General features: G+C 33.7%; 3 protein-coding genes across 4 annotated transcripts; 2 read left to right on the top strand and 1 right to left on the bottom strand.

Moving 5' to 3' along the window:
• Nucleotides 1–1662: 1662 nt before the first annotated feature.
• On the top strand, nt 1663–4768 carry LOC109099733 (charged multivesicular body protein 5-like). Its single transcript, XM_042774692.1, has 8 exons — nt 1663–1826; nt 1940–2044; nt 2889–2935; nt 3087–3180; nt 3379–3450; nt 3559–3667; nt 3768–3883; nt 3997–4768. The coding sequence occupies exons 1-8, from the start codon at nt 1761–1763 to the stop codon at nt 4045–4047; spliced, it is 660 nt and encodes a 219-aa protein (XP_042630626.1). The 5' UTR covers nt 1663–1760; the 3' UTR covers nt 4048–4768.
• A 406-nt stretch (nt 4769–5174) lies between these two features.
• On the top strand, nt 5175–8370 carry LOC109110081 (BAG family molecular chaperone regulator 1-like). Of its 2 annotated transcripts, none has more exons than XM_019123128.2 (7): nt 5175–5321; nt 5581–5706; nt 5960–6042; nt 6122–6235; nt 6321–6428; nt 6917–6979; nt 7899–8370. In XM_019123128.2, the coding sequence occupies exons 1-7, from the start codon at nt 5285–5287 to the stop codon at nt 7986–7988; spliced, it is 621 nt and encodes a 206-aa protein (XP_018978673.1). In that variant the 5' UTR covers nt 5175–5284; the 3' UTR covers nt 7989–8370. The 2 variants fall into 2 exon arrangements, with proteins under 2 accessions (XP_018978673.1, XP_042630650.1); XM_042774716.1 differs by lacking the exon at nt 7899–8370 and adding an exon at nt 7637–7695.
• Nucleotides 8371–8820: 450 nt separating this feature from the next.
• LOC109110107 (myosin regulatory light chain 2, smooth muscle minor isoform-like) lies at nt 8821–11049 on the bottom strand. The gene is made up of 4 exons (XM_042774722.1): nt 10909–11049; nt 10110–10317; nt 9387–9548; nt 8821–9230 (listed from the first exon to the last, which is right to left on the bottom strand). Exons 2-4 carry the CDS (start codon nt 10291–10293, stop codon nt 9058–9060), a joined length of 519 nt encoding a protein of 172 aa, XP_042630656.1. The 5' UTR covers nt 10294–10317; nt 10909–11049; the 3' UTR covers nt 8821–9057.
• Nucleotides 11050–11195: the final 146 nt, after the last annotated feature.

Genomic DNA, 11195 nt, shown 5'->3' on the forward strand with positions numbered 1-11195 from the left:
TGAAATGAGCTTTGCTATGCCATAAATTGTACCTTGCTTGTATAATATTACCTGTATTTGAAAATTATATTGTCAATAAATTGAACTGTAAGAATCAGTGTCGAGATGAGTCATGTTGTGTTCAGAGATGTCAATTATGGAGTTTTTACCCATCATGACTGCGATTTGTCCAAAAATCATACAAGACAACAAAGCCAGATGAAAGAAGCGTAACCATGTAACAAAGGCAGTATCGCCATGGAAACCTATTGTGCATCTTATAGCCTAATTTAAATGGCAAGAGACACATTCTTTTTTTGCACACGTTTGATGCTTGTCAGTAATGAGAACATCTCAGATAAGTCATAGAGGATGACATGATGATGCAGGTTTGAAATCAATGGACACTGCGTATAGCTTTAATTTAGAAAAAAGAGATTTTCCTTCTGTAAACTGGTAATATTTTTAATGAAATGTTATGGGTTTAATAAAAAACATCCATTGAAGATTATATAAATGTTTAATTCATCAAAAGATGTAATAAATTCTAGTATTTCCACTCTGATTTCATTGACTTTCCTTCTTTCATGGAACACCAAAAGAGATACTAGAAGTCCAAATGCTCATTCCCTAATACACTATAAGTGGATAGGAACCATTCTGCTAAATTCCTCACTTTGGAATGACTTGAAGATGAACAAAGGATGACGGAATTTGTGTTTTTTGACCAATCCTTGTGAAGGTGCATTCAATAATTTTAATTCACCATTTTTTTTTTTTTTACATAGTTGTCCAGTACCTTGTCAGATTATGTGCACATTAAAACTTTTTAGAGACAGTTCTATCAGTATTAAATCAAGCTCTTGGTAAGTCTGAAGTGTTAACGTTGCCATGGTAGACATGGATAAACATAGCGCTTCAAGGTCACTCTGTGAGACTGTGAAACATCTGATTGTCAGAAAAAAGCTCTATTGAAGGAATATGTTCAATTCATTTCCATTGAATCTGTGAGGTGTGTAATTACTATATATTACAAATGAAAATGACTTGTCCGTACTTACACCCTCCATCAATTTTTGAATTGAAATACTAGTATACCATCTTTTCTGACTGAAATGGGGTAATTTACATCATCAGATCATTGTGGTTATATCAACATAAAAGTTATATGTACCTGAATGTTGCTAAAAAATAAATAAAAATAAAATCGTTTTTTTTTAATGCAGCAGTCAGATTTCTCAGATTATCAACGGTAAATAAAAACAATTAATTCATTAATTAAAAGATAACTGAAATTAAAAATACATGGATCAAAATATTTTATTTTCCAAAAAGGAAAAGAAAGAAAAAAGAAAAGAAAATCAATCATGATCATATCATATCAATCATGAAATATATCAACCTGATAATAGTAAGCAAATGGTAGCAATAATTATTATATGTTTAGATACATTAATATGAACAAATTACTGTAGGTAGCCTAATCCATATTTATTCGCTGGTCTCCCTATATTGGCTGGTTTAAAAAAATATGTGACGAAACAATTTCAAGGAGAGAAAAATGAGACGAAAGAGAAACATATACAGCAATTGCCTACATAAGAAGAACTGAAGTTTAGAGAATTTCTAAAGCTTTACCAGTGGGAACCAATAGAAAAATAGCATACTGCTCAGTAGTGACTTTTATTATGTTGTGTATTCTACGACCAACCGGAACAAGCTTACTGTGAGCAGTATCTAAGTACCTTAACAAAGCAAATAAGTATCAGTCCTGTTTAAATATGAACCGAATTTTCGGTCGGAGCAAACAAACGCCTACTCCTAACCTTTCTGACTGCGTAGGCAATGTAAGTAGTGTATTATTGTGACTGTCTCTCGGAACATGAGTGCAGCATCCTGATTGGTGTTTGCACGTCAGACATGGATGTACTGTGGATGCTGTGTGCTGTTCCCGTTATAGGTGGATACGAGGATCGAGTCCATCGATAAGAAAATAGCGAGAATCGACGCAGAGCTAATGAAGTATAAGGACCAAATGAAAAAGATGAGGGATGGACCCTCAAAAGTGAGCATCAGAGACTGGAGTTGATATCGTGTCAACATGCAATAATGCAGTCTCTCATTCTATCTACACAGACAGCTGTACAGTGAGATCCAAAAGTCTGTTTTGAGTTTTCAATACATTTTTTTTTTAGAAGGAATATTATTAACAATATCAACAACTTGTGAATCAAATTTAATTTTGTTTTGTCTTAGTTTTGTAAGTCCTCCCTCTGATAGCACTCGAGCCAGTGTAAATAGAGACAATATTATAGTTTTTATTAATATTCTGATTATATATATATATATATATATATATATATATATATATATATATATATATATATATATATATATGGTTGAATTCATTTTGTTTGTGTCATTTTTAATTTTTTTAATTTTATTTTTATTTTACTTTGTTATTTTAGTAACATATAATTTAAACGAAATGAAAATGAGAAATGTTGCCACACACTGTAGTTTATATATATATTTTATTTTTATTTTACTTTGTTATTTTAGTGTGATATAATTTATATATATATATATATATGTATATGTGTGTGTGTTAGTGTGTGTGTGTGTGTGTGTGTATATATATATATATATATATATACATATACATATAATTTCTGTTACAATTTCTCTTTATAAATATTATATTTCAGGTAAATGAATTCCACAAGTTTATGTAAAACCTGATGATCCAAAGAGCACCTTGAGTATCATCTGACCTTTAGAATTTCACAAGTTCACAAATTTACTTTATTTATATTTTGGGATTTTGAATCCCAGATTTCCAGGGGTTTAAAATTTTGGATCATAGTATACACAGTTCTGTAAGTGTGAGATGAACAATCTGTTTACAGAATACAGTGAAACAGAAGGCGATGAGAGTACTGAAACAAAAGAGAATGTGAGTTTTTCTCTGTTCTAATATTCATTTGCAATGTGTGAAATGTTTATTTCAATATCTAAGATTATGTTTCCATTTCACATTGAAAAAGTAAGTGAAAAATATTTTATAATAATAATGTTAAATTCTGTCTTTTCACTGTATTATGCAGGTATGAAGGTCAAAGAGATCAGCTTTCCCAGCAGTCATTTAATATGGAACAAGCCAACTATACAATCCAGTCTTTAAGGGACACCAAAACAATAGTAAAGTGTTTTTTTATTATTTCATTTTTTAATTCATTCAATTTATTGATTTATTTTGTTGAGATCCCACTTCTTCTTATATGGTATATTCCTAATAAAATAAATAAATGCAATAACATATAGTTACCCCCCCCCACCCCCCCATAACATACTGTATAGTTAACTGTTAGATTCTACAGATGTTTAATTCTTTTGTAGGTGGAGGCTATGAAGATTGGAGCAAAAGAAATGAAGAAAGCATATAAACAAGTGAAGATGGATCAGATTGAAGTATATACACTTATCATTTTGATATCAGCTGTTTTTAAGCAATATTTCTGATGAACGATCAGTGGTAAATAATGTACACTTTTCATTACCAATCTTTGTGACTGATAGGACCTGCAGGATCAACTGGAGGACATGATGGAAGAGGCCAACGAGGTGCAGGAAGCTCTCAGTCGCAGCTATGGCACTCCAGAGATCGATGAGGATGAGCTAGAAGCAGGTAGTTGTGTGTGTGTGTGTGTGTGTGTGTGTGTGTGTGTGTGTGTGTGTGTGTGTGTGTGTGTGTGGAGCTGAGAGCTTCACTTTTTTCTCTGTTGCAGAGCTGGATGCTCTGGGAGATGAGTTACTGCTGGATGATGACAGCTCTTACTTAGATGAAGCCTCGTCTGCACCCTCGATTCCTGAAGGAATGCCCAGCGACACTAAAACCAATAAGGTGCAGATTACACAGATAAAATTGTCAATGACAAAATATTCGTATTCATTATCATTTGTTATTTTTTTGTCTTTGTGATTTATTAATTGCATATTTGTATTTGTATCTCTCAGGATGGCGTTCTGGTCGATGAGTTTGGCCTACCACAGATCCCTGCCACATAAGAATCTGTTCTCTGATCAGTGTTTTGTTTATTGGTGGAGGACGTTTTTCTTGTACTGATGGTATTGAACATGTGTTCTATTCATTGCCCAGTCTAGCACATGGTATTGTACATGAAGCGTGATTTTCCAGTTTTGTTTAGAATTTGGTCACGTAAACACGTTCGCCTGATTTCGACGAGATTACAGTTTTTAGATATCCAATTAAAACACCTGGCATATCCTTTAGTAATCAGAATTTTGGATCACCTACTTTCCCTTGTATCTGAACATACCTATTTATTAATGCATGTCCAAACCAAAATAATTTTGGATGATAATTTTTGAGATACAAACAGTTTGGGAAAGTCGAGTTTTGAATAAATGTTTATTTATTTATTTATTTTAACAAAACATTATAAACATTAAAACATCTCACTCTTGAGTGTTGTTACATATTGCATATAAACAAATTTTATATTTGCCAATTAATATTAATGTCTATGCTCATGTTAAGACGAAGTGTGTGTTGCTTCACTCTAAACTCTGAAGCTGGTTGAAATGTGGACAGAATTATTCTTGACACTGATCAAGTATTTCAAGTCCATTGTTCTGGGTAGCAGGTTTTCTTGATAACAAACATCATTAATGAATATACATCAAGATGTGAAATATTCTGCAATGTGAAATGCATCACTGGAGTCTGTAAGAGATGCAATAAATGGTGATATTTGAAGAAAAAAAATTGTGGAACCATTGGGCTATTCATGCAGCAATAACACATTTCAGAAGAAAGACACAGGTATTACACAGTCACATTATTTACAAGATTAGCTTCTACAAATAAATAAATACATACATACATTTTAGTACCTTGAAAACACATTTTCAGTGCTTTTTTATTAAGTTTGTTCCAAAAGGTTGATGGTATTTTCCTAATAAAATTAATAATAATTGCATAATGTAGATTTTATTTTTTTTACAATCCAAAATGATATTCTTCCAAATAAATAAAATAAAATAAATAGAAATTCACACACCCCGGTTTTCTATTAATATAGGCTTCTAAATCAATCCGAATTATTCTTGAGTAAATACCATAGACTGTAAAAAAATAGGTAAATACAAGGACAAAATACAATGATACAGAAGGACAGATGGATGAGGCGTAGAAAAGGGGCGTGACGTACACACCGTGTCATTTCCTGTTGCATGTGTACACACTGTAAAGGTGTGAAGCGTTAGCTAATAGTGTGCCGATATGACGGAGAAAACTATGACAGTGACAGTTGCTTATGGTAAAGATAACTGACCACCATTTTATATTTTAAAACATTAAGATATATCGACAGTAAATGTAGTCGGTATTTTTATTGAGGCTTTATACGGTGCGACAGTTTTATTAGTTACAATTTTAGTTACATCTAATCACGGTTAGTTAAGTGGTAAATGTCAGTTCTGGATTTGCAGATACAGTGCCGCTTAGCTGTCCGAATAATTTTGAGTATTAAACCTGTCTTGTTGTTCTGTCTATGATAATGACTGTTCTTGTCTCAGGCACAACTAAACACAGCATCACTTTAACAGCACAGGATGGACATGCAGCACTGCTAAAGGATTTGTGTGAGGCGCTGACAGAAGCCACAGGAGTACCAATACCATCCCAGAAAGTCATATTTAAAGGTAATATAGTATATACTCTGTTTCAGGCACACCTGTTTCTCAGCTTCCTGTGTTATACTTACTCAACTGTAAATACCCACCCGTGTTTTGGGTATAAACTACAGTAATTATCACTAGTTGAACTCAACAGAACAATGCAGTGTTTGAAATAAAAGCATCATTAATCTGTGCCAGTGCAACTGTAACAGTGTATTGTTGAATGCAAGAATATCTGGATCACTAGAATTGTAACGTTATGTTGTTCTGGCTGTAGGGAAACCACTGAAGGAGATGGAGGAGCCTCTGTCCAGCTTTGGAATAAAGCAGGGTTGTAAACTGATGATGATTGGAAAGAGGGTAAGATGTGTCATTCAGTAATTCGTACAGATAGAACTCTAATTATTTCTGAGTCTGACAAGCTGCTTTATTTTTACAGAACACCCCCGAGGAGGAAGCTGGGCTTAAAAAGCTCAAAGATATTGAAAAGTCAGTGGAACAAACTGTCAAAAAGCTTGAGAAGGTGGATGGAGAACTAGCAGGACTGAAGAATGTATGTGTGACATGGATAAAAATCTCTTGTTATAAGTATATAATTGGCAATATGGTAATTTCATAATTTAATGAATTATTTTCAGGGCTTTCTTGCAAAAGAGTTGCAAGCTGAGGCTCTTAACAAACTGGACCACAGGGTGAAAGTTGCCGCTGAGCAGTTCATGAAAATCCTAGAGGAAATAGATGGAATGGTAATTGTTCTTCATTGTTCTTATATTGTTTCTTAAAGTTATCACGAAATGAAAATCTATTTTGTAAATGCATGTGAACTTACTATTTAAGATTTATTCATGCATTTTTCATTTTTAATTCACACCTTGTCATTTTTAATCAAAATATTATAACTCAGCCTTCCGGTGAAATGACAGTCTTATCTCTTGTGATGTATGTTGGACTTCTCCAATCATTTAGTCGATTAAACCCTGCCCCTTCACAATCGACTCCAAGCTCACATTCATTTTTGAGTGCAACAGCCACATCTCAAAATCCAATCAACAATTGATGGATAAAATCAAGTTCCGGTCTACTTTTTTTCTTTTTTTGATAATCTGTTACGTGAAGATTTATGACACAGTAAGGATGATAAGATCTGTTGTTTCATTGTGAAGTATATTGGATATAGTTAAATACCGTTGCTCAGTAAAGCTTATTTGTGCCTTTTTATATTGATTATTTACAGAACTTGCCTGAGAGTTTAAGTGATTGGAGGATGAAGAAAAAAGGACTTGTGAAAACTGTTCAGGTACGATTATGACTTATTAAAGGAATAGTTGACCCAAAATTTAAAATGTGCTGAAAATTTACACACCCTCAGGCCATCCAAGATGGAGATGAGTTTGTTCACTAGCATTGGATCCTCTCCAGTGAATGGGTGCCATCAGAATGAGAGTCCAAACAGCTGATAAAAACATCACAATAATCCACAAATAATCAACACGACTCCAATCCATCAATTTACACGCTGTGAAGTGAAAATCTGCTTTTTTGTAAGAAACAAATCCATCAAGGCATTTCAATTTTAAACCGTCACTTCTGGCCAAAATTCCAGTCTATAATTCATCTAGTTAAAAAGTCCATCCCATCTTGTCCTATCACATCAAAATCAACCAGCACATTTTTTTAGAACTGATTTGGATAGTTTTCACTCATAAGCAGTTCTTGATATGTGTATATTTCTCTTATGATTCAGACTAGATTCATTTTTCACTGGCGTATCAAGATTATTTGTATTTTAGCAGGAAGCAATGGTTTCAAGTTGAAAACTTTCTAATAATGTTTATTATTATAAAAAAACATTATTAAACATTAATTTATTATTATAATAATTCCAATTTTTTACTTCAGCATTTTGCTTAACAAAATGTGGATTACTTGTGGATCATTGCAATGTTTTTATCAGCTGTTTGGACTTTCATTCTGACGGCACCCATTCACTGCAGAAGACCATTGGTTAGCAAGTGATGTGATGCAAAATTTCTCCAAATCTGTTCTTATGAAGAAATAAAATTACGTCTTGGATGGCCTGAGGGTGAGTAAATGTAAATTTTTGGGTGAACTATTCATTTAATATTAGGTTTTAATTAATCACCTTAGATTTAAACATACCCGTGACCATTATTTGATTTCTTAAATATTGTTCTCTTTATTTTCCTCATACTCAGGGTTTTTTAGCACAGTGTGACAAAATTGAAGCTGGAATATCAGACCACTTGGCTAAGATTCAGACAAAAAACTTAGCCTTAGCAGAATGATCACGAATTAAGACTCCTGACATCAGTAGTTACTTGTGCTGCAAATGAAAAACCTCACTGAGAGCTTCGGCACTGGAGGTGGTCCTGCAGTTCGCCTACACCCCACAACCTACACACGCACCTGTTCTACAGAGAAGAACAGGCAGCATTCAAAACATTTTGAAATAGCTTTCTTATGAGTTTAGATTTTTCATGCTAATTGTTGGAAATACTTATGGCTAGGTTTAGGGAGTTTTGAACATCTGGACCACAATATTCTCTCTTTAAACTTTATCTAGCCTGACAGATGTTGGATTCATAGTCTTATTTTAATCAAAGAGGGGGGGAAACGATGCTGGAAGAACACCCTTTTAAAGGATCTAACATAAATTATCAAATTTCAAAAAAATAAATTATCAAAAAAATCGATTTTGTTCAGTAAAACTTTTGAATAAAAAAAAAGTTATATTTATGAAAAGAGTGAACTTGTGCAAAGCAAAAGATTGTAGAATTGATAGTCCTTGTTTTGTTTTTATCATGATTAAATCTCAGGGTGCTTCAGACCACTGGTGGGTTTCCCCATCAATTTCTGTTTCAAATGTTGTTGTCAAGTTGTTGAGAGAAATTAAACATTTGAAGAAACCTTTTGTATCATCTCAGTAAACCTTTGACAATTTGTCCTGTTCTGTACAATTCTAAATCTACTAGGTTTCAATGATATTATGAATTAAAATACTAAAATCTTTCTAAATGGGCTTTTTCATAAAATGTCTCACATTCTATAATGAAAATCTGATGATTTAACTTATTTCAAATTGTTTATCACAAGTGTAAACATCCAGCAACTCCAGGCTACAATGAATAATTCCAGAATTTATTTCTCAACATTTACATACCAGACCAGCATTCATTCACTTTGAGGTTATGTACAAACCTACGTAGACTGTTTAAGAGTACAGTCAAATGATTTTGCCTTGCTGATTAATGTATCCCTTTGAACGATCCCAAGAATGGGGGAAAAGAAGACAGTTAAACATGTTGTAGTGTTCCAGTGTAGTTTTCATTAGTTTCAGTAGTGCTCGGTCTTGTCCTAATCATCCTTATCTTTAGCACCATGTTTCAGGATGCGAGTGAATTCTACGTAGTTGAAGTTCCCTTTCTTGTCAATAGGGGCCTCTCTAAACAACTCATCTACTTCTTCATCTGTGAACCTGTCTCCCATAGTGGTCAAGAGCTCCCTCAGGTAGTCCTCCTGAATAAAACCTAGGACAGATGAGGCAAACTCGTTATCAACACTGAAAATAACTTAACACGTTTATCAAATACAGCATATATTCCTCTAATTTTGGTCATTCAGACTAATTATACAGATTACCAGTCTTGATAGCTATTTTATTTCAGTGTTTTGATCATGCTTACCCGTCCCCTCCTCATCAAAACAAGCAAATGCATTTTTGATAACATCCTCAGGATCTGTGCCATTAAGTTTCTCTCCAAACATTGTGAGGAACATGGTGAAGTTAATGGGACCAGGGGCTTCATTCATCATTGCCTCGAGGTATTCTTCTGTGGGGTTCTTACCTGCCAATAAAAAGCAGTTCTTATCTGATTAAATGTAGCTTTTAAAGAGACAGTTCACCCAAAAAATGAAAATTCTGTCATCACCAAACCTGTACGAGTTTGTTTATTCTGTTGAGCACAAAGTTGGTAATCAAACAGCTGACAGTAGCCACTGACTTCCAGTATAGAAAACAGTACCATGGAAGTCAAAGGAGACCATCAACCATTCAAAGCATATTCTTTTGTGTTCAGCAGAAGAAACTCATACAGCTGAAAAAAAAGGAATGCCATAAAACTCTCTAAATAATAATGGCAATATATGGATCTTCTAAAGATATAAAAGCTTTTATCTGATTTAGACTTATCTTAACCTTTCCTCTATATGTATTTCCTCTATACAATTCATTAAATACTATTAAAAATATAATATTTGTAAAAACTGAGTTTTATTTAGAGTTCAGTTTATGCTAATATTTTTAAAAGTATTTATGAGAAAAAAAGTGAAAGAAAGGTGATGGGTCATTAAGGGCCAAGGATGGAAGATAAAACCTTTCTGCTTTGCCAATTCTGTATTGTCCTTACCTAATGAGGCCAACATATCATGCAGATCTTCCTTATCAATGAAGCCATCCCGGTTCTGATCGATCATGTTGAAGGCTTCCTTGAATTCCTGGATCTGGGACTGGTCGAACATGGCAAACACGTTGGACGTGGCCCGCTGGGGGCGCTTTTTGGTGGTTTTCCCCTTAGCCCTTTTGCTAGACATTTTGACAATTCTGTCCTATTGAAACTAAAATAATAGAGACATGTTGCTTGTTAAGCCTTGCAAACTAGTGAAAAACTTTCAGCAAAGATTATACGAATAACGTTACATGAGCTCTTAAAAAGAATGACGAAAACTCATTCAGCAACCATACTGTGAACCACAATGAAACTTGCTAAATTCTGAACAACATACTTTTAAGACAAACATCCCACTGTGTATATAAGACTGTGGTTATGAATTTGTTTAGCTAAGTTAAATGCGTTAATATTACCTGAGCAGCCCACTAACGTTAGTTAAGTTAACTATGTCAACAACTGAGTAACGTTACTTAAATTCTATAAAGCTGACGTTATGTTTATTTTGATACATAATTTCAGTTCCTCCATCCACATTCAAACATACTGTCTTTGTAAGAACACTAAGTTAATGGTCAATAATAAAGTTTGTCGTGTTGACAGGAAGCAGCTTAACAATTACAAACAACGTTAACCTAGCTAGCAACGGAGTTAGCTTGTTTGTAGTCTGTGTCGTGTCTAATACAAATCTAAAACTATAACGTCAGATAAAACGCATACTGAGATACTGATGCCGTAAGTTTAGTAAAATTTCACATACCTTTTCCAGTAAAAAAAAAAAAAAAAAAAGAAAGAAAAAAAAGACAGGACACCTAACAACGGCTGCCACGCTTGTTATTAAAGCCCCACAGGACCCCCCTGTAAATTAGTGTAATGGGAAAGTCCCGTCGACAGGTCATTACAACAGGGACTGGAATAGCCCATGCCTTATCCTGTAGGGGTAGGTTCAAATGATCAAATAGGAAGAATGCCAAAATAACTGCTAAAATGAATCAATTGTTACAGTAAAATAACGGGTGTGTTTATTATATTATGGTTTCTATATAT

Source organism: Cyprinus carpio, chromosome A2 (assembly GCF_018340385.1).
Source record: "Cyprinus carpio isolate SPL01 chromosome A2, ASM1834038v1, whole genome shotgun sequence".
Taxonomy (NCBI): Eukaryota; Metazoa; Chordata; class Actinopteri; order Cypriniformes; family Cyprinidae; genus Cyprinus; species Cyprinus carpio.

Excerpts from the sequence above, each read along its gene's own strand:
- LOC109110081 (XM_019123128.2), top strand. The coding sequence starts at position 5,285 with ATGACGGAGAAAACTATGACAGTGACAGTTGCTTATG. Across the intron at positions 5,322-5,580 it reads GACAGTGACAGTTGCTTATG|GCACAACTAAACACAGCATC; the intron begins GTAAAGATAACT and ends TTCTTGTCTCAG. Across the intron at positions 5,707-5,959 it reads CCAGAAAGTCATATTTAAAG|GGAAACCACTGAAGGAGATG; the intron begins GTAATATAGTAT and ends TTCTGGCTGTAG.
- LOC109110107 (XM_042774722.1), bottom strand. The coding sequence starts at position 10,293 with ATGTCTAGCAAAAGGGCTAAGGGGAAAACCACCAAAAAGCGCCCCCAG. Across the intron at positions 9,549-10,109 it reads TGATATGTTGGCCTCATTAG|GTAAGAACCCCACAGAAGAA; the intron begins GTAAGGACAATA and ends TTTTATTGGCAG. Across the intron at positions 9,231-9,386 it reads TTTTGATGAGGAGGGGACGG|GTTTTATTCAGGAGGACTAC; the intron begins GTAAGCATGATC and ends CATCTGTCCTAG.
- LOC109099733 (XM_042774692.1), top strand. The coding sequence starts at position 1,761 with ATGAACCGAATTTTCGGTCGGAGCAAACAAACGCCTACTCCTAACCTT. Across the intron at positions 1,827-1,939 it reads TTTCTGACTGCGTAGGCAAT|GTGGATACGAGGATCGAGTC; the intron begins GTAAGTAGTGTA and ends TTCCCGTTATAG. Across the intron at positions 3,668-3,767 it reads TGAGGATGAGCTAGAAGCAG|AGCTGGATGCTCTGGGAGAT; the intron begins GTAGTTGTGTGT and ends TCTCTGTTGCAG.